This window comes from Mobula hypostoma, chromosome 6 (assembly GCF_963921235.1).
Source record: "Mobula hypostoma chromosome 6, sMobHyp1.1, whole genome shotgun sequence".
Lineage (NCBI taxonomy): Eukaryota > Metazoa > Chordata > Chondrichthyes > Myliobatiformes > Myliobatidae > Mobula > Mobula hypostoma.
Genome location: NC_086102.1, coordinates 159683051 through 159703024, shown reverse-complemented (window position 1 = coordinate 159703024; position 19974 = coordinate 159683051). Strand labels below are relative to the sequence as shown.

At 40.3% G+C, this 19974-nt stretch overlaps 1 protein-coding gene across 1 annotated transcript in view; it reads left to right on the top strand.

Moving 5' to 3' along the window:
* The window catches only part of itga4 (integrin alpha 4), a 155889-nt gene that overhangs the window by 10257 nt on the left and 125658 nt on the right, over nucleotides 1–19974 (top strand). Inside the window, exons 3-4 of the mRNA XM_063052058.1 lie at nucleotides 4254–4357; nucleotides 4454–4580. Coding sequence (XP_062908128.1) covers nucleotides 4254–4357; nucleotides 4454–4580 — 231 coding nt within the window. The remainder of the gene's footprint in view (nucleotides 1–4253; nucleotides 4358–4453; nucleotides 4581–19974) is intronic.

The window sequence follows — 19974 nt, the reverse complement described above, 5'->3', positions numbered from 1 at the left end:
TAATGTGCTTTTCATGGCTCACTGCTACACTGCCACTGTGTCCTGTGCATTTGCATTCCTATTCTCTTTTATCTGCAGGTCTTCTTCTATCAAGGTAGGACAGATGTGATGCAGCAGGCACTTAGATTAGTTCATTGTTTAGATTCTCTGTAATGACAATTCTACATGGGTAGAATTGATCCTTTGTTCTGTCTGTGCGGGTGATATGAAGGTGAGTCCCACAGCTGAACGTTTGTCCAGTGTTTCCACTGGCTGCCTCACTGGGTCTGCACACAAACACAAGTGCCAGTTATCAGAAGCACCACCATGGGAATAAACTCTTCCTTTACAGGCAGTTCCCTTATCGTGACTTGATCATCTGGCTGTGGGAACACTTATCTTCTCTCCCCTAGGCCCTCCCTGATCTGCAATATGTTGCTGCTCTTTGACTCAGACCCTCAATTCTTTAAGCTGGTTACAATGATCCTTCGTTCCCATATAATCTTACTTCAGTTATTTCTTCCTGTACACTTTCAATTTCTGTCAACTTGTGTTCTTCTGCTGCTCTCTTTGCCCCATAATCTGCATATTCCTTCTCTTTCTGCTCCTTTCTCTCCCCTTTTTGATGTATCTTTAATTGCTGCAAACCCTGCAGTAGGCTGAATACTTCTTGACTGTGTTTGGTCCCTACCATTGGGCCTTCATGACATGATTCAATGCATTATCCCAAGTCCCCTCCCTGCTTGGGGCTGTTGTTTCTCTGTGAGCCATTTTGTGTGTTCTGTGGATCAGTGTCCTTTGTCTTTTCCATGTTATTTCTCTCTTTCCTGAAATTACTGTGTCTGTCCCCAGGACAGGCTGGTGGAGCCTGACGTCAGAAGTGGGAAGGTTATTGGAAGATACTCTGAGGGACAGGATATAGGAGTATTTGGATAGATTAGGGATAGTCAACATGGCTTTGTTCATGTTGTGTCTAACCAATCTTAGAGGTTTTTTGAGGTCCAGGTACAGGTCAATGGAACTAGTCAGATTTAATGGTTCAGTAAAGACTAGATGGGCCAAAAAAAAAATTTCTCTGCTGTAGTGTTCTGTGACTATGACAGTTCTTTCATTGTGCGGGCACACCCAATAATCTGCAGGAAGTTGCACTCCCTCTATTTCAAGTGCCTGTGGCTCCCCTCTGTGCCCTCATTGTTTCACCCTCTGCACAGGTAATGTAAGTCACCTGTCCAGTCGTGGGCAAGGGGAGATCAGTTATTTTCACTGATGATCCTGTGTCCACTGACACATCATATTGCCAGCCCCCTAATGAACCTTTTGTGTACATCTGTGGGTGACTACAACTGGCAATGGAGGCTGCCACCAGCTGTTTGAGTGACCTGGATGCTGTTTTCACTAGCTCTATGATCCGGTCAGTAGTCAGGTCAGACAGAGAGGGAGCTGTCATCTCTTCCTGTTTTGGTGAATGATTCTCACATCTTAGAATGATTCTCAAATCTGCAGATTTTCTCTTGTTTGTGATTCTCACATCTTCCTCCCTTTTTTGGGTACTAACTTCAAACGTGGCCTGAGAGGCCACAGTGGTAACAAATCATCTCTCCTTCCGATGTCTATTCTTGCACTCCCTTGAGAGGTGCCCTGGTTTCTGGCACAAAAAGCAAGTCCTCTGTGTCTTCACAGCAGCTACGTCCACTACAGATACTTCACAACTTTCCTTCCCCCTCCTCTGGTCTATCTCACCAGCCCCTGACACTTCCATGGGATAGGTCACTCCCACTGCTATCCCGAAGACGTAAAACTTCCCTGTGGGCTGAGCTCAGACTTCCCTTAGCATTTTCTGGAAAACTGGATTATCCCTCCCTGGATTGTCCAGCTCTGAGTATTCCTCGTATGTTTGATATTTATGCTCTGCATAATCCACAACAGGATCATTAGCTCCTTGAACTACTGAGAGTATCTTTCCCCAGTTACATTCACCTTCCTCCCAGTTGCTACCTCACTTCCCCCTTAAAGCAGTGATATCTCCATCCATACCGGCATTCCCACTAGCTACACACGTGCTATCTCATAGTTTCTGGCCATATTATCCCTCATATTCCTCGGGCATTTCACTTTTACCAACATGTGTGTATCTTTTGGGTGCACCTAGTGAATTTCAATTATTTCTTTGAGCTTACGTCAGAATTCAGAAGTGAGGGCAGCTCAGACAAAGTGCTGTGCTTCTCCCTGAGGGTGAAGGGTTAGTGAGTGGTCATAATCAGTGTTAAAGGTTGGCTGGAGTCACTGGGATTCTCTACCTGCTGTTGTCTGACCTCAGTAGGTGCCATCCCAACAGATGTAACCTCTCCCTCAAATATCTCCAAACAAATTCCCATACTAAGCAAAATATAAGGGATGGATAAAAATTAAACAGTACATGCTTAAAACCACAGAGTAAGTACTCTGCAACCTTCCACTTATGTGCTGTTGAACTCGTGATGCCCATTGCATTCTCATCCATATAGAATGTTACACCAAAGTTTTGAATTTATTCTTAAAGCATGCAAACACACTCACAACAATTATATTGCTATACAGTTCCCCTGTAAGTATACACACATCCCACCGGCATCCCAAATGGCCAGTAACCACCCTTCACAACTGGTGATCAAAGTAATATCTGGTCAAACTGATATCTGGTCCCTTCCACAAATACACATGCACATACACACCACACTTTTATATCTACAAGTTCAGCTCTCCGCTGTGTCCTTTGATACTTTATAATTCCCTGGTTGTTGACCTGACCAGATCTGGGCATAGGAGCCACTCCCTAAAAATACTCACTGTTTCAGTTGCTGGCCTCACAGTGGGTTCTGACATATCTCAGATGAGGCCCCAGATGTTGTGACTGTGAATCAAGATACTGGAGATGCACTGAAGCTGGTATTTATTTGTCACAACAAGCAGGCATTCTCATGGAGGCACTTTCTGTAGAGGCTCACAAACCCAAAAGTACATCACATTTTTTATACCCACATTTTTAACCATGTACTTTGAACTTTCAAATTTAACAGCAAAGTGATTCAATACATCTTCAAGGTACAATGAACACACATAAGAGTTGCTGGTGAACGCAGCAGGCCAGGCAGCATCTATAGGAAGAGGTACAGTCGACGTTTCAGGCCAAGACCCAGACGAAGGGTCTTGTCTGGGTTCACCAGCAACTTTTATGTGTGTTACTTGAAATTCCAGCATCTGCAGATTTCCTCGTGTCAAGGTACAATGACATGGTTTACTTCAATATTTTGGATTGACAGTGTTTCCTTTGAATTACGTATCTGCAGTGGGAGACACCTCTGAATGTTCAGACACCTTTGTCACAAGGTAATTCACTTAGGCTTCTGAAGGCAAAGATCCACACACCCGAAGTTACTTTTGTTGGGGCGGTCTCTTGAGTACATAAATATCCTGAGTGCACAAAAACTATTGATGTTTGATATGCTAAGTGACATTAGTCAGGTCTGCCAATTTGAACTCAAGTCGCAATGGTGCAAATAACTTAGTCCATGTTGCCTGGCTTGATGCAGCCTAGTCAACACAACTCCATTGTCTTCACATTTGGCTGATGCATATGCAATCGTCTCGTGATTACCATTTTGCCAACCATATCTCTTATCTGTGCCCAGCATGTTTATTTTCAAAGGTGTACTTTTAACTTTAATTTTCTGCTTGCACTTACCAATCTACATTAAGAACTGACAACTGTTTCTTGTCTGAATTTGTATCTGATATATTGACATACTGTAACTCCCAAATACTCCATAACAGGCATAAAACTGGGTTCATTGCCGTAGCTTGATCAACAAATTTAAAGAGTGGAACAAGAGAGTAGCAACCCGACACATACTTCAGTGATTGCATTTTAATTTCTGTCATTAAAATAATTGCTAAGACAAAGTTGAACTATGTTCCATCTTCTCCATGTGGTGAACTTTTAATGGAGGATGCAGGAGAGCTGAGGATGTTATTTGTTTACATTGAGGTGGATTAATTCCAAACATTTATTTTTCCATTATTTAGTTATGAAATTAACACATGCCTGAATGAATGCCTAAAGGATCCCTATGTTAAATTGTGATGTTTTTACTTAAATTGAGGTTATTATGTAATAAGTCAGGAAAGTAGTCAAGCACAGTGCTATTTTTACTTAAGATGCATCTTTGTGTCTTTGTGTTCATGAAAAAGTGTGAAATAATAGGAAAATGAATATTTGTTTGCTTGTTTTTTTTCAGATAATCTTGGGAGCAAATGTGGGTTAGATTGTGAAGAAGAAAAAGATAACCAGTGGCTTGGTGTTAGTTTAACAAGGCAACCAACTAAAGATGGTTACATACTGGTATATGAACATGCTTAAGAATGCTTATTGAACAAATTCAATGAAATAATTAACTGCTCTGATACATTTTACAATAAATGTTTCGTGTTATTAAAGGCTTGTGCACATCGCTGGAAAAATATATTCTACATCAAAGAAGACAAAAGGCCACTTGGGCTGTGCTTTAAAATTGGAAATGACTTGCAGCCTTCTCAGGATTCACCACTGATACCATGTTTTAAAGGTAAAGTATTTTTTAAAATATTATTTTCTATTCGTCGTTCTTGAGAAAACAAGTCATTGTGTAACTGGAATTATCCCATATTCCTTGGACAACAACTTGATAGGGCATATCTTTGGATTTCTTACAGTTGAATGCAACTGGTAGCCTATAAGTAACTACTGAAAGCGAAAACAAAACCCTTCTGGTATTGGAATTTGAAACAAAAACAGAAATGTTGGAAGAATTCAACCAGTCAAGCAGTGTATTTCCATAGTTGAGTTCTTCCAGAAGTTCTGCTTTCATTTACTGATGGAAAATCTGCTTAACGCAATTGGAAAGGTATCAGACTATGTTTGGAACGGTTAATAAAAGTAATAGTTGGAAACAGTGGTAATTTTTTTTAAGACATCAAGTTGTGTTGAGTTATCACAATGGAAAGAAAATTGCTAATTGTTGATCCAACCGAACGGTATCCTGTGGCCCAGACTGAATTTGTATGGGAATAGAATGGTACTGCAGCTGTTGTTTGCTGAGAGTTGTACCAGTCCTAGAAGTTGTGAGCTAATCTATGACTGTGTCTGTAGTGATCTATTGCCAGTGAATCGATTAGGGTGTCACAACAGCTTGGAAGCCTTTCTCATTCATAATCAATCAGCTTCTGATGCAGGGTCTCTGCCAGAAATGTTGACTAGCTCTTTCGCCACAGATGCTGCCTATCCTACTGACTCCTCTGGCAATTTGTTTTTTTTTTCTGCAGATTCATTGGTCTCCTTTGTTACAGTTACATTGCCCATTCTGCATACTGATGAGGGAGATGCTCAGCTGCATCTTCACAGAAATGTATTTTTGTGCGGCAGCAAAGATGATGCTTCAGCTTTAACTTGTTGTTCCGCTTTGCATTGCAAGTCATGTTTGAAGAAGAAAATGGCCCATGTATCCCTCAGTGGAGCCCAAACATCAGTAGTGTAGTGGTTAGCACAAGGCTTTATAGTACTAGCGACCCAGGTTCAATTCCTGCTGATGTCTGTAAGGAGTTTGTATGTTCTCCCCATTTCCTCCAGTCCTCTGGTTTCCCTCCCATTGTCTGGAGACGTGCTGGTTGGTATGTTAAATGGTCATTGTAAATTGTCCCGACATTAGGCTAGGTTTAAATTGGCGGGATTGCCGAACGGCTTAAAGGGCTGGAAGGCCTGATTACATGCTGTATCTCTATCAATAAATGGTAAAAGAGGCCAATATCAATAAATGGTAAAAAAGACCAATAAATCATAAATAAGCATCTTTACATAGATGATCTGCAGAACATTACCAAAAAGAGTAACAGGATTGGATTCCAAGGCGGTCATTAAAAGGCTGCAGTTTTATCACTTTCTGAGAATAGAGTTTCAGGGGGAAGGTGATGAGCATTAGTCATGATGTACCAGCAGCTTCTAGGAAGTACTCTGTGATACTTTTGGAGTTGTCATTGTCTCTGTTTGAAAAGTTTTTTTTTAAATCCTCGTGTCACTGCAAAGGTGGGGGGGGGTGGAGAGAGAAAGAGAGAAAGAAAATCAATTAATTCTCAAGGGATTATGGTGCCTGTAAAATGTGTGTATATACAGGCACACACACACACACACACACACACACACACACACACACATCACTCCCCCCCCCACCCCCAGAAGTTTTCATGTTTTATTGTTTGACAACATTGAATCACAGTGGATTTAATTTGGCTTTTTTGACACCGATCAACAAAAAAGGACTTTTTCATGTCAAAGTGCAAACAGATCTCTACAAAGTGATCTAAATTAATTACAAATATAAAACACAAAATAATTGGTTACATAAGTATTCACCCCCTTTAATTTGGCACACCAAATCATCACTGGTGTAGCCAATTGGTTTTAGAATCCATGTAATTAGTTACATGGAGATCACCTGTGTGCAGTCAAGGTGTTTCAATTGATTGTAGTAAAACACACCTGTAGCTGGAAGGTCCAACTGCAAAAACTATACCAGGAAGATAAAATAACACTCTCAGTAACTCTGCAAAAAGGTTGTTGTAAAGCACAAGCCAGGAGTTGTTTGCAAGAAGTAATCCAAGTCTCTTGGAGTACAGTTAAGTCAATCATCAAGAAATGGAAAGAATGTGGCACAGCTGTAGATCTGCCTAGAGCAGGCTGTCCTCAAAAACTGAGTGACTGTGCTAGAAGGGGACTCGTGAGGAAGGCCACTGAGACCTATGACAACTCTGGAGGAATTAGAAGCTTCAATGGCTGAGATGGGAGAGACTGCACATACAATAACTGTTGCTTGGGTGCTTCACCAGTCACAGCTTTATGGGAGTGTGGCAAAGAGGAAGCCACTGTTGAAAAAAACTGACATGACATCTTGGCTGAAAGAAGGTTCTATGGTCTGATGAAACCAAAGCTGAGGGGAGACCGCCCCTGTCTGCAAGTAGAGTAGCAGAAATTTGGGCTGCTCTTAGTTTTCTTTCTCCCCCCCCCCCCAGTTTAAACTTCGAATTTAAAATTTTTATTTGCTGATTCTTGAGGGGGAATGATATGTCTAAGATAACGAGGAGTGGGAAGAACCTGTCTGAACCGAGTGACAAAGGTAATGGAAAAGGAAAGATGCCAAAGGAAAGATCTGATGATATGCCACCATGGGCTGAAGATGATAATTTGGACACTGAATTCAATTAATGATCAGAATGGGTCAATTAAAGACCAACTGGAAAAGAATAGTAATGAAATGAAGTCATTTCTGGGAAAACTTAAAAGACTTGGAAACTCAAGTTATTACACATGAAGAGGAATTGAAGATGACTAAGCAAAAATTGTTTGAAGCTATAACCCATTTGGAAAGATATCAAAATAAGATTATAGACCTGGAAACTAGGTCTCGTCAAAAGAATATATGAATTGTTGGGCTGTAAGAAGGAGCTGAAGATGGAGATTTAACTGTTTACTTTGGTAAGCTTTTTCATACTTCATTTCCTACCGTTTTATCATAGCCGCCTGCTATAGAAAGAGCACACAGAGCGTTTACTTCGAAATTTAAGGATCCAAATAAACCAAGATCTGTTCTGGTTTGTTTCCATCACTTTAAAGTTAAAGAGCAAATAATAGGACAGGTAAGAAAACAGAGTTTTTAGATTTAAGGAGTCTGAGCTCCGTTTTTCTGAAGATTATCCGAGGGAGATAATGGAACAAAGATCAAGATTTGCTTTGGTAATGAAACGGGCATATGATAAGAAACTGTTTCCTTCTCTGCATTACCCGACAAGAATTAAAATTTTTCCTCAGCTCTCCTCCTCGTACATTTTTTGATCCAAAAGCCGCACTGGACTTCGTTCAGTCTATACCTGCTGCCGCTACTGATGCCACTACCTAATGAACTATCTGAAAGGTTGTTTGGTTATCTGTATATTATTCGCATTTTGGAAAGAAGATTTATGAAGGTTATTTGGTGTGACACCAAGCAAAGCTATCATACGATTGATGCTAATGAGAGAGATGTAAAGACAATGGAAAAACATTCAAAATGCTAATAAGAGAGAAGAGAGGGATTAACGGAAAAGAAACACATTTCAGAATATTGACAGATTGGTTGCTTTGAACCTGAACTGTTTGAAGTTTGATGGACAGGTGATACCCCAGCAGGGGGATAAAAAGAACAGGTTTGCTAAGGCATGCGAGACCACGAGACCCTGGAAAGAGCAGTTTACCCCCACAAGTGGTGGGAGTTTGGTCCGGTTCGCGGGAACCAACCAGAGGCTCACAGGGTGTAAGGGTCCGATCGGTGGGAACCTGGGGACCTGGGGTGTGTGTCCGCCCTTGCCTGGGTGCCGGGTTCACCGCGGAAGAACGATCGTATCCGGAATGGAGGGGTCACAGTTAGTGACCACAGCGGGGATTAGAAGACATAAAAGGGTCTGCCTGAAACCAACTGCGAAGACATCAAAGGTCTGCCTGAACCAAATTGCATCTCTCTCTCTCCAACGGTACAACAACAGCGATTACTGCGAACTGCACTAAACTGAACTGAACTCTGCTTCACTTAAGACTGATCATTTTACCCCTAGACTGCGATAGAGTTTGGTTGATTCCTATTACCCTATTTCTCTGTATATGTGTGTATTATCATTGCTAACCTGTTACATTGATATCCTTACGATTAGGGTACTATATTACTTATGTCTTTCATAAAACTTTATTAGTTCCCAGTAATCCAGACTCCAACGACCATTCCATTTCTGCTGTTTTTGGCAACCCAGTTATGGGGTACGTAACATAAGCGGGGATCTCGTCCGGGATTTTGAACGCCAAATTTGGGACTGGGTAAATTGATTGGGTTAAAATTCCCGAAAGAAAGAAAGGGCAAATAGCAGAAATGGAGATTGAGGAATTTCTAAAGGCGTCAACCTTAGAGCCATTAGAGGATGCCAGGAAATCAGAATTGGCGACTGTTGCCAAACGGTTGAATCTTTTTAAGGGGAAGCCGACAATGAGGAGAGCGGAGATGTACAGAGCTATCATAGAGCATTATGTATCTAAAGGTGTGTTTCCCCACGGGGAGCTGGACATGGTGTCTATGAGCAAACCTGGTGGAGAAGCAGTGCAGCTGCAGATGGAAAAATTGAGACTCTAGCACGAGTTCCAAATAAAGCGGTTAGAACGGGAAGAGAGAGTACAGCAGTTGGAACGGGAAGAGAGAGTACAGCAGTTGGAACGGGAAGAGAGAGTACAGCAGTTGGAACGAGAAGAGAGAGACAAGCAGTTAGAATGGGAAGAGAGCAAGAAGCAGAAGGAAAGTGAGTTTGAGCTGGAGAAGTTAAGGATGATGCTAGAGAGGGGCCAAATGCCGAACCAAGGTGGAGGGTTCAGGGCAACCCAGGAGGTTAGGTTGGTTCCCCCATTTGAGGAGGCCGATGTTGATCAGTACTTTCTACATTTTGAAAAAGTTGCTACAAGTCAGGACTGGCCGAGGGCTTTGCTTCAGAGCGTACTTAAGGGGAAGGCTCAGCAAGCTTACTCGGCATTGTCCGCAGAAGATGCCCGGAGATATGATGTGGTGAAAGAGGCTATACTCAGGATTTGAGTTGGTCCCGGAGGCATACCGGCAAAGGTTCCAGAATGTGAGGAAGCAGTGGGGCCGCACGTATTTAGAGTTTGTCTGTGAGATGCAGATGTATTGTGAGCGTTGGTGCGCCTCGAAAGGGGTCAATGGAGATTATGACAGACTGCTACAGCTAATACTGATTGAGCAATTTAAAGGCTGTGTCCGTGAAGGTATGAGGCCCTATCTAGATGAGAAAGAGGCAGAAACCTTAGCCGCAACTGCTAAGTTAGTGGATGAGTACGCGTTAACACACAAAGCAAAGTTTACCCCGAGTAAAAGCTACCTGAAGGGTAGTCGAGAGGGCGGAGAAAGTCCACCGGAAAAGCCAGAAAGTAAGCCGGGGACTAGTGAGAAGGATAAGGAAGACAGGAAGCAGTTTGGTAGGAAGTCTCTGGTTTCCTATGCTATAATTGTGGGAAAGCTGGTCACATTGCGTCCAGGTGTTTTGCCCCAAAAAAGGAGACGGGAAAAGGAAAAACAACGACTCCGACTGGATGTATTGAGCCAGCAAACAAACTGCTAGGGGAGCAGAGGTCTGATAGAGTTCAGGAAGGGCACGAGAAGTTTATTTTGGCTGGATTACTGTCGGTGAAGGAGGGGTCAATCCCAGTTCCAATACGGATCTGGAGAGACACTGGGTCTTGTCAGTCATTGATCTTAAGGAGGGTGTGAGACTTTAGTTCAGGGACGGAGACTGGGGAGGTCAGTGAGATAAAAGGCATTGGGAAAGGGACTGAAGCAGTACCTTTGCACCAGATACACCTAGAAAGTGACTTGGTCTCCGGACCAGGGGTGAGGCCCGAATTACCGATGGAAGACGTGGAGGTCTTACTAGGTAATGACCTTGCAGGCGGAGATGTATACCCAGCAGTAAAGCTGACAAGCAAGCCTGCCAGGACTGAGGACCCGCCCATGGACTCACAGGTTTATCCCGTTTGCGCAGTGACTCAGCGCATGTCCAGAAAGGCTGCTGAAGCGAATGTAGATTTAGCTGAGACGTTTTGACCAGCCTTGTACCAGGAGGGGTTAGAAAGTGAGAAGAAGGAGCATAATGGAGCGAGGAAGCAATTTATACAGGCACAGGAACGAAACAAAGAGCTGATGGTTTTGACGGAGACAGCTCTCCGAAGCAGAAATAAAGAGGAAACCAGTGGGCTATTATGTGAAGGAGGGAAGTACTGATGAGGAAGTGGAGACCAAGTGCCGTGCTCGCGGATGAGGAGTGGGGGGTGGTAACCAGGTGGTAGTGCCAAAAATTTATAGGGACGAGATTTTTAACCTGGCCCACAAGATACCCCTTGGTGGACATTTTGGAGTGAGGAAAACAGTTGATAGAATTATGAAAGAGTTTTACTGGCCGAACATGAGGAGGGATATTATTGAATATTGTAGGTGATGTCATTTATGTCAGGTGGTAGGAAAGCCGAACCAGGTCCTGCCTAAAGCGCCCCTTCAACCGATACCCGCTTTCGGGGAACCTTTTTCCCGAGTAATTGTGGATTTTGTCGGTCCCCTGCCCAGAACTGCGAGTGGGCGGGAGTATGTGATGACTATGATGTGCGCCGCCACCAGGTTTCCGGAGGCTGTGCCCCTGGCAAGCGTCAAGGCTCCCGCAGTGGTAAAGGCGCTTGTGAAATTTTTCACTACGGTGGGGCTGCCCAGGGAAATCCAGTCAGATCAGGGGAGTGTCTTCACATCTCACACATTCTGACGGATGTTGGATGAGATGGGAGCAAAGCAGATTTTGGCCTCCGCGTACCACCCAGAGTCCCAAGGGGCATTGGAAAGATTCCACGCAACATTAAACACCATGATTAAAATTTATTTCAAGAGAACCCTAGGGACTGGGATGATGCCTTGCCTCTTCTGCTATTTGCCGTAAGGGACACGGTTCAGTAGTCATTGGGGTACAGCCCATTCGAGCTCGTCTTCGGTCATCGGCCCAGAGGACCCCTGACCTTACTGAAAGAGCAGTAGTCCAGTCTGGCAGTACAAGTCAATGTAATTGACTATGTTTTAAAATTTCGTGAGAGGCTTAAAAGGATCTGTGACCTTGCCAAAGAAAATCTACAACACTCCCAAACTAAAATGAAACAGTGGTATGATAGACGTGCCCGCGAACAAGTGTTTCAAGTGGGCGATCAGGTCTTAGTTCTGTTTCCAATGGTAACCAACCCCCTCCAGGCGAGATTCTAAGGTCCGTACAAGGTGATTAAAAAGATAGACTCTTTGAATTATGTTATCGAAATGCCGGACAGGCGTAAGCCAACACAAATAGTACACATTAATATGTTAAAAGCTTACCACGATCAGAAAGCAGATCTAGTTGGTGTTATCATGAAAATTAATGAGGCTGGGGTGCCAAATGATGAGGGGAAGACCCATCTTGAAAAGATAAATATGGTGCCGACCAGATTGGAGAACTCTATTGTTTTGGCCAACTTTGCTGATAAGGTCTCTCACTTAACCCCCGAACAGCGCAAGCCACTGATAAAGCTAATTAACCGGCAGGCCAATGTGTGTCCGGATGTCCCGAGGCGATGCAAGGAGATGGTACATGATGTTGTTGTCACCGCAGACCGGCCTATTAAGCAACATCCCTATAGGATGAACTTGGAGAAGGGCAAGCTAGTGGAGAAAGAAATTAAACACATGCTAGCCACAGGTAGTATTAGGCCATCCAAATCTGAATGGGCGTCTCCCTGTGTGGTTGTCCCGAAAGTCGATGGGAGCATACGATTCTGTACAGATTACAGAAAAGTGAACGCCATCACAAAAACTGATGCTTACCCCATCCCAAGGGTAGACGATTGCATCGATAAAGTGGGGAGAGCTACGTACATCACAAAGATCGATTTGCTGAAAGAGTACTGGTGTGTTCCTTTAACTGACCGGGCTAGAGAAATCTCAGCATTTGTCACTTCATCCGGGTTATACGAGTATAATGCTTTACCTTTTGGCATGAAAAAAGCCCCAGAGACCTTCCAAAGGATGATTAATTCAGTGATAAAAGGGTTAAAGAATGCAGAAGCGTATATTGACGATTTAGTGGTCTGGAGTGACAGGTGGGAGGAGCACATTGTGGCAGTAGAGGAACTGTTAAAACGGCTGTCTGAAGCCAACCTGGCAGTGAACCTCGCAAAAAGTGAATTCGGCCACGCGATGGTCACTTATCTGGGATTTGTGGTAGGACAGGGGCAGCTGGCACCGATGCAGGCTATCTCTGAAGTTCTCATCCCGATGGACAAGAGAGCCCTGAGAAGGTTCTTGGGGATGGTGGGGTACTATCGGAAGTTTTGCAAAAACTTTGCGGATATTACCCTCCCTCTTACTAAGCTCTTGCCGAAGAATGCGAAGTTTGTGTGGGATAACCTTTGTCAACAAGCCTTCGAGAGTCTGAAGGCGATTCTGTGTCACCACCCTATATTGAATGCATCTGACTTTTCAAAACCCTTCTCCCTAGCAACAGATGCTAGCGATGAAGCGGCCGGGGCGGTGCTGTTGCAGACAGACAGAGGAAATTGACCACCCAGTGGCTTATTTTTCTAAGAAGTTTAATGTCCATCAGAGAAATTATTCCACTGTGGAGAAGGAATTGCTGGCAATCGTACTAGCATTACAACATTTTGAGGTTTATATTTGTCCGGCACGGAAACCACTGATAATTTACACTGATCACAATCCATTAGTGTTTTTGGCCACTATGAAGGATAAAAACAAATGGTTACTAGTTTGGAGCCTGGTCTTACAGGAATTTGATATTAAAATAAAACATATAAAAGGAACGGACAATGTGATTGCTGACTGTCAAGGTGTTAAAACTTAAAGTTCTCTGTATTAGCCGAATAGCTGATGACTACCTGTATATTAGTGTATATCTAATGTGCATTCATGCCCATAATTTTTACCCCGGTAAAAATCCTTTTAAGGGTGTGGGTGTGATGCCAAGCAAAGCTATCGGATGATGATGAGATAAGAAAGGCAATGGAGAAACAGTCAAAATGCTAATAAGAGAGAAGAGAGGGATTAATGGAAGAGAAACACAATTCAGAATATTGACAGACCTGTTGCTTTGAACCTGAACTGTTTGAAGTTTGATGGACAGGTGATACCCCAGCAGGGGGTTAAAAAGAACAGGTTTGCTAAGGCACGCGAGCCCATGCGACCCTGGAAAGAGCAGTGTACCCCCACAAGTGGTGGGAGTTTGGAGGTCCGGTTCGTGGGAACCGACCAGAGGCTCACAAGGTGTAAAGGTACAATTGGTGGGAACCTGGGGTGTGTGTCCGCCCTTGCCTGGGTGCCGGGTTCACCGCGGAAGAACAATCGTATCCGGAATGGAGGGGTCACAGTCAGTGACCACAGCGGGGATTAGAAGACATAAAAGGGTCTGCCTGAAACCAACTGTGAAGCCATCAAAGGGCTGCCTGAACCAAATTGCATCTCTCTCTCTCCAACGGTACAACAACAGCAATTACTTTGAACTGCACTAAACTGAACTGAACTCTGCTTCACTTAAGACTGATCATTTTACCCCTAGACTGCGATAGAGCTTGGTTGATTCCTATTACCCTATTTCTGTGTATATGTGTGTATTATCATTGCTAACCTGTTACATTGATATCCTTATGATTACAGTACTATATTACTTACGTCTTTGATAAAACTTTATTAGTTCCTAGTAATCCAGACTCCAACGAGCGTTCCATTTCTGCTGTTTTTGGCAACCCAGCTCTCCTCCTCGTATATTTTTTGATCCAAAAGCAGCACTGGACTTCGTTCAGTCCATACCTGCTGCCGCTACTGACACCGCTACCGAATGAACTATCTGAAAGGTTGTTTGGTTATCTGTATATTATTCCCATTTCGGAAAGAAAATTTATGAAGGTTACTTGGATATTCTATTGAGAGACTATTAAAAGAAGATGAGGAGATTTGTTCATTATTGCACTTTATTGGTTTTCTTTTGGAAAGAACATTTATGGTTCAAGTATGACTGTTTAAATGGTTATTCGGACATTCGACTGAGAAGATAAAGGGATTTGGTTCTTCAACCTAATACCGGGTTTGATTTTTTTTTGTTTCTTAATTAACTAATTGGTAGTTTTTTTCCTACTGGTAACGGCTTCTCTGAGTTTGTATATATATATATTTGGGAGGGTTTAATTACTTATGATATTAATTAGTATTTTTGAAAGTTTAGCTTGGTTAAATATACTATTAACTTTCTTTCTGTTTTATTATAGCATCTTATAACCAGATTTGAAGTTTTTCAGGGACTTAATGTTAAACTTAAAGATAGCGCTGGTTTTTCTCTCTAAGAGATAACATTATTTTGGTTCATTCGTGTTTAATAGATAATGGACTGTAAATACTTCCCTTTGTTGAGACTTTATCGCCATTCTTACAAGGTCACTCTAATTTTTTACTAACTGCAGGGAGGGAAAGAACGGTCCTTGGCTTTGTATTCTATCACAGATTGCTTGCCTTTTTTTCAGGCTTCCGGTGGGCGGGCATAGAGTTAGGAGTTTTTCCCCATTGGGTGGTTCCGGAGCATGCGTGTTTCTAATGTGGTTGTATTCTTCATCACCGCCATTTTTGATCATTCTGTATTGGAATGTGCTCTGCGCATGTATAAAATAGAATAAAATTGTAGTATGGTATTTAAATGGATTAATGTAATAAGTTGGAATGTTCGTGGTTGGAATCATCCTATCAAACGAAAAAAGACTTTTAAAATTATTAATCGATTCCAACCTGATATAATTTTTGCTCGAGAGACGCATATCAGGGCGGGAGATCAAAATAGATTTTTTGGATGGTGGAGAAGCTTGCAATTCCACTCTACCTCGCAGAGTAAAACTAAAAGCGTGTCTATCTTTATTAAATCCAATATATTTATTCAAGAGGATATTGAATCAGATTCTAATGGTAGATTTTTAATTGTTAAAGAAGTGATCTGTAACAGAAAAGTCGTTTTATTCAATCTGTATGGTCCTAACTTAGATGATCCTTTTTTTTTAAAAGAAAAGGTATTTGCTTTACTGCCTGATTTAAATGAATATATGTTGATAATGGGCGGGGATTTTAACTGTTGTTTAAATCCTATGAGTGACAAGAGCTCAACCAATCAGCGACTTCCAAATCATTCAGTGTCACTTATTAACTCGTTTTTGATTGATTTCGGATTGATCGAATTATGGAGGCATATGCACCCCGATAACAGAGAATATTCTTTCTTTTCACATGTTTATAAAAAAAATTTGAGGATTGATTATATTATAATCAATGTCCATTTCTTGCCTAGTGTTAAAAATTGTGAATATGACGCTATTGCTCTATCTGATCATGCGCCTCTGAGTTTGTCCTTTGAATTTGATGATGTCATTCTTGCCCATCCACCATGGCGCATGTCTCAGACATTATTGCAAAACTCTGACTTTGTCAGTTTCATTGAAAACCAGATACAAGAATTTTTTCTTTTTAATAATATAGGGGGTATGTCCAAATTAATTATATGGGATACATTTAAAGCATTTTTATGTGGTCAGATCATTTCTTATTAAAAAAGACTAAAGCAGAATTAGATAAAATTTCAAAACAAATTAAAGATTCAGATAATATTTATGCAATTTCCCCTAATATTGATTTATTCAAACAAAGGGTGAACTTCAGTCACAATATATCCTATTATTAACTCATCCTATTGAAGGCTATTTGCTTAAGTCAAAGAGTCAATTTTTTATGTTTGGAGATAAAAATAACAAACTGCTTGCATCTCAATGAAAAACCGCTGGAGCCAAGAGACAAATTTTAAAAATCCGTAGGAAAGATAGTACCCTAGCTCGGGAATATGAAGAAATTAATAAGATTTTTCAAGATTTTTATACTGAACTTTATAAATCTCAATGTCCAGTAGATTTATCTGAAATGGATGCATTTTTATGAAAGATTGCTTTTCCTAAAATTTCTGTTGAGGATCAAAAAACTCTTGATGCCCAAATCATTGAAGCCGAAATTGATAAAGCTATTTTTTTCAATGCAATCTGGTAAGGCCCCTGGACTTGATGGTTATCCTGTAGAATTTTATTTAAAAACTTGGAAAATTGCTTTCTCCGTATATGTTGGAAATGTTTAAGGATTCTTTTGTGGAAGGTGATTTACCCTCTACTTTTCATGAGGCTTTTATTTCTTTAATTCTTAAAAAGGATAAAGATCCTGCTGATTGTGCTTCATATAGACCTATTTCATTACTGAATGTCGATGCTAAGATTCTGTCAAAGATAATGGCTAATCAGTTGGAGAATATTTCAAGTAAAATTATTTTTAAAGATCAAACAGGCTTTCTAAAGGGTTGCTATTCTTTTTGAAATGTTTGGAGACTATTTAACGTTATATATTCGTCCTCTTTTAAAACTCCACAATGCGTCATATCTTTGAATGCTGAAAAAGTGTTCGATCAAGTCAAATGGAAATATTTATTTAATGTTTTGGAGAAACTTGGCTTTGGTGTTAATTTTAATAATTGGATTAAAATGATATATAAAGCTCCTATTGCTATGGTTGTCACTAACAACTGTAGGTCTCCTTTTTTTCAGCTTTCACGGGGGACAAGACAAGGTTGTCCATTAAGTCCTTTGTTATTCAATTTAATATTAGAACCCTTTGCTATTGCTCTTCGTGATGCTAAAAGTATTCATGAGATTTTTGTGAATAAGACCATGCATAAGATCTCTCTTTACACTGACGATTTATTGGTTTATGTATCTAATCCCGACAAATCTATTCCTGGCTTGCTAAAATTATTCAATGAATTTGGAGATTTTTCAGGATATAAAATAATTTTTAGTAAAAGTGAATTGTTTCCTTTAAATGAATCTGTCTCCATATATGATAATACTCCTTTGAAAGTCAGATTCTTTTAGATATTTAGGTGTTATAATCACTAAGAAATATAAGGATCTTTATAAAGCCAATTTTGTTCCCTTAGTAGACTCTATGAAGTATTTATTTAGTAAATGGAATCCACTTACATTTTCACTTGTTGGTCATATTCATATAGTTAAAATGATGATTTTACCATAATTTTTATATTTATTTCAGAATATCCCTTTTTTTTGCCAAAGAAGTTTTTTGATTGGATTGATTCTATTATGTGATCTTTATTTGGAATAGTAAAAGGCCAAGGATTAGTAAATGTTACTTACAAAAGTTGAAAAAGGATGGAGGTCTTGCTTTGCCTAATTTAAGAATGTATTACTGGGCTGTTAATGTGTGATAAATGTCCTTATGGTTATTTTGGATTAATAAAAACAACTGGCCAATTTGGGTAGACCTGGAACTGAAAACTGTGAAACAGTTTTATTTAACCTCGTTATTGGGAGTTGCTTTACCTATACAATTAGCTAAAGTTGCTAATTTAAACCTATACCCTGTGATTAAGCGTTCTTTACAAATTTGGCTCTAGTTCCACAATTTTTTTAATCGTAAAAAAATTTAAACTTTGTAATTTAACTTATCAAAATTATTTTTTTAAGCCTTCTTTGAGTGATCCAATTTTTTTACTTTGGAAGTTAAAGGTATTAATTCTTCTTTGGATTTATTTAAAGAAGATAGATTGATGCCTTTTGAACAATTAGTTGATAAATATTCTCTTTCATACTCACACTTTTTACAATACCTTCAAGTTGGACATTTCTTACAAAAATATTTAAGTAATTTTCCTGGCATATTGGAGGCTGACTTGTTAGATACTATTATGAGTATGAACCCTTCGATGAAGGGTTCTATTGGAAGAATTTATAATTTACTATTACAATGGGATAAGCGTCCCTTATTTAAGATTAAACAGGATTGGGAAAAGGAACTCAATTTGACTTTTATGATGGAGGATTGGACGCGGATTCTGAAACTGGTTAACTCTTCTTTGATCTGTGCTAGTCATTCACTGATTCAATTTAAAATTGTACATCATTACCATTTGACAAAGGAGAGACTCTCTAAAATATTTCCTAATGTTGATAGTGATTGTGATAGATGTAAAACTGAGATCGCTGTACTGACACATATGTTTTGGTCTTGTTCTACACTGGAACAGTTCTGGACTGTTTTTTCAACTATTTCTAAAGCACTTAAAATTAATCTACAACCTAACAAATTAACTGTGCTTTTTGGAATAATTCCTCAAAATATCCATGGTATTTCTGTGTTTGACCAACATGCTATTGCAGTTGTTACATTGATAGCTAGGAGGGCCATTTTGTTGAAGTTGAAGGATAAATCAGCTCCTACTTTGTCACAATGGTTTTCTCAAGTGATGCTATGTCTTAGGAGAAAATAAAAAGTTGAACTTTTGAACCTTTATTTGATTTTGAGAAAAGAAGGGGCTCATTTGCTTGTTATTGTCATTTGAGCTAATTGATAGATTTTCTCCTCGATCTAATTGTAAATGTTTTGGTATATTTTTCTTTCTTGCTGGTGGTTTGATGTTTATTTTTTAGAAGCTTTTTGTATGATGCATGACTCCGGGGTTGTACACCTAATGGGGTTTTTTTTCCCACTTTTTGCACTTTGTAGGGTTTTTTTATTATCACAAAATTTTTCAATTTTTAAGAGTTTTTTTTCTTGAGACGTTGTAGGTGTTGTTACTTCGATGTACTTGTGTTATTTTTTTGAATAATATAATAATAGAAAGATTTGGGAAAAAAACCAAAATTGAGCTTTTTAGCTGTCAGACTCAACACTATGTCTGGCTTAAACTGAACCCTGCACATTATCAAAAAACACACCAGCCCTACTGTGAATTCTGGTAGTGGCTGCATCATGCTGTGGGGATGCTTCACTGCCGCAGGCCCTGGAAAGATTGTGAATGTAAAGCATAAAATGAATGCAGCAAATACAGGGAAATCCTGGAGGAAAACCTGATGCGGTCTGGGAGATTTGTTTTCCAGCAAGTCAATGATCACAAGCATAAAACCAAAGCTACACAGGAATGGCTTAAAAACAAGGTTAATATCCTGAAAGTGGCCAAGTCAGAGTACAGACCTCAGTCCAATTGGTAATTTGCAGCTGAACTTGAAAAGAACTGTTCACTCTCAATCCCCATGCAATGTGACAGAGCTTGAGCAGCTTTGTAAAGAAGAATCTGGAAAAATTGCAGTGTCCAGATTTGCAAAGCTGATAGAGACCTCTCCACACAGACTCAAGGCTGTATTTGCTGCCAAAGGTCCATTTACTAAATACTGACTTGAAGGGGGTGAGTAATTGTATAAATAATTATTTTGTATTTAATAATTGTAATAAATTTTTG